The sequence below is a fragment of the Lathyrus oleraceus genome, chromosome 3 (assembly GCF_024323335.1).
Source record: "Lathyrus oleraceus cultivar Zhongwan6 chromosome 3, CAAS_Psat_ZW6_1.0, whole genome shotgun sequence".
Taxonomy (NCBI): Eukaryota; Viridiplantae; Streptophyta; class Magnoliopsida; order Fabales; family Fabaceae; genus Lathyrus; species Lathyrus oleraceus.
In genome coordinates, this window is record NC_066581.1 from 511,895,392 (window position 1) to 511,897,709 (window position 2,318).

General features: G+C 30.4%; 1 protein-coding gene across 1 annotated transcript; it reads right to left on the minus strand.

The window, feature by feature from the left end:
* Positions 1 to 884: 884 nt before the first annotated feature.
* LOC127128510 (thioredoxin H2) lies at positions 885 to 1,734 on the minus strand. Its single transcript, XM_051057860.1, has 3 exons — positions 1,503 to 1,734; positions 1,284 to 1,406; positions 885 to 1,170 (listed from the first exon to the last, which is right to left on the minus strand). The coding sequence occupies exons 1-3, from the start codon at positions 1,638 to 1,640 to the stop codon at positions 1,039 to 1,041; spliced, it is 393 nt and encodes a 130-aa protein (XP_050913817.1). The 5' UTR covers positions 1,641 to 1,734; the 3' UTR covers positions 885 to 1,038.
* Positions 1,735 to 2,318: the final 584 nt, after the last annotated feature.

The following is a 2,318-nucleotide window of genomic DNA, read 5'->3' on the forward strand; positions in this document are numbered from 1 at the left end:
ACAACATAGATTTTATGTGACACAAAAGTTTCGCTCAAGTTGAAAGGAAAATGTTATTGAATAGCGGTAAAACATGCAATGTTGTATGAACAAAAGGCAGGGCAGTTAAAATTCAACATGAGAGTAAAATAAGTGTAGAGAGATCATAATATTGTGTTGGATATGTGATAAAATTAGACGAGATAAAATTTGAAATGACAATATTATAGAGAGTGTTAGGGTGGCACATACTCCCTCAATTCTCTTTTATAAACAAACTTTGACTTTTAAATTCATTAAATAAATGATGTATTTGGATTATATATAAACTAGGACATCAATTATTCAATGAATGCAAAAGTCAAAATTTGCTTATAAAAGATAATGGAAGGATTATCCTAGAAAAGATGGTGAAATAGGCTTAATTGGTTTGTAAATGTAAAGAGAAGGCCAATAGACTTTATTTTAAAGAAGAATAAAACATATAAAAATGAGTCAAACAATTAAAAACATAAAAGATCTAGAAAAACTATAAAAAACTATTTAAAAAATCTTAAAATTAATATAATTTTGAATAGAACATTATAATTAAATTTGATATATATAACTGAATTTAATCTATAATCAAAATTTATTTATAAAAGAGCATGGATGGAGTATAATAGAAATTTGATGGATGGAGTATAATAGAAATTTGATCTATTTATAAAAGAGGATGGATGGAGTATACTAGAAAATATTACCAATACATAAAAAATTTAAATTTATGAATCAAAATATTATTTTCTCTCCTCAAATGTTCACTAGCACTAACTTTTAAACAACTAAAAAATAAAGTTAAATCAACTTTTGATTTTTATCACACTACATTAAACTTGAACCTAAAACACTCCAACAAAAAAAAATAGTTGCAATTAACCGTTTTACATTACATTCACAAGTCATATGCAATATCAAACAAATACATAAACATCATTCAACCAGTTAAAATTTTACAATTGTACCATCATAATAACATCATGTTCAATTTTCTCTTTATTGTTGAAAATAAAATAAGTACTAAGCTCTGTATTTTTTAATCTTGTTTTTGAGTTCATCTTTTTTGGCACCAACAATCTTATCCACCTCTTCCCCATTCTTCAACAACAAAAACGTCGGCATAGCCTGCACCTTAAACTCCTGCGCCACATCCTATTATTTCCCCCAAAAAAATCAGAGAAAAATTAAATAAAACATTATAAATAATTAAAATAAAATAAAAATATAAAAATTCATTGAAATCAAATTAAGAATAATAATTTTACCGATAATTCGTCAACGTCGATCTTGATGAATTCAACGTCCGTGAATTCGTTAGCCATGGCATGAACAATCGGTTCCATCATTTTACACGGTCCACACCACGTAGCAGAGAAATCAATCACAACCTTTTGTATAAGAAAAAAAAATCAAAACGATTCAGATCTGAAAAATTAGGTTAAAAAAAGGGGGGAAATGAGATTTAAAGTGATTTTAGGGTTTACGAGACGAGGCGAGTCTTTGATTTCGTTGAAGTGGAGCTGCCAGCGTGCGGATGAGTGGAATGTTTTGACGGTGTGATCGGAGGATTCTAAGGCGGCAGCTGGTTCGCCGCCGATGAGGGAAGAGAGAATTGAGCCCATTGATAGGTTCGTTGACTTGCTTGCTTGATAACTACGCGTTTTTAGGAGAGAGGTTGCCTGTTTTTATACTATGGCATGTTCCTTCCTATATTCTTTATCATTTTTTTATTTATTAAGTTTTATATAAATAACCTATTTGTACAACGTCAAATCTTGATTTTTTTTTAAATAATCAATATTTTTAAAAATAATTCTAAAATAATAAATTTAAAAAAAAAATCTAAAATAATCCTATTTAAAAAAGATGCGTCAGATGAATTGGTGCACCCGTTTTATACCAAGAGGAGGCATCTGCATTAGAAATCTCATCAGAAGGCGTCAATGCCCTTGGTGCATGCATTGTGCATCATGAGGAGGCGCCAATGTCTATGGCGCCTACATTGTGCCTCACGAGGAAGCGTCAATGACTATGGCGTCTGCATGACTTGACATGTTAGGCGCCTAGCCTCTTGGCGCATGTATTTTATATCTCATCTATATAAATATCTCCTCTTGAATGCAATATTTTTCACACAAAATTTTTCCCTACTACCATATTTTCTTTCATTCAACTCCACTCTCCTTCAAATTTTTGTGTTTTAACCATGTCTGAATACATTCACAAGCGAAATGATGATTTAATATTTTCCGTTTTTGCGTCTCCGATAAAGATTCGACTCTGGAATATGATTTTGTTTG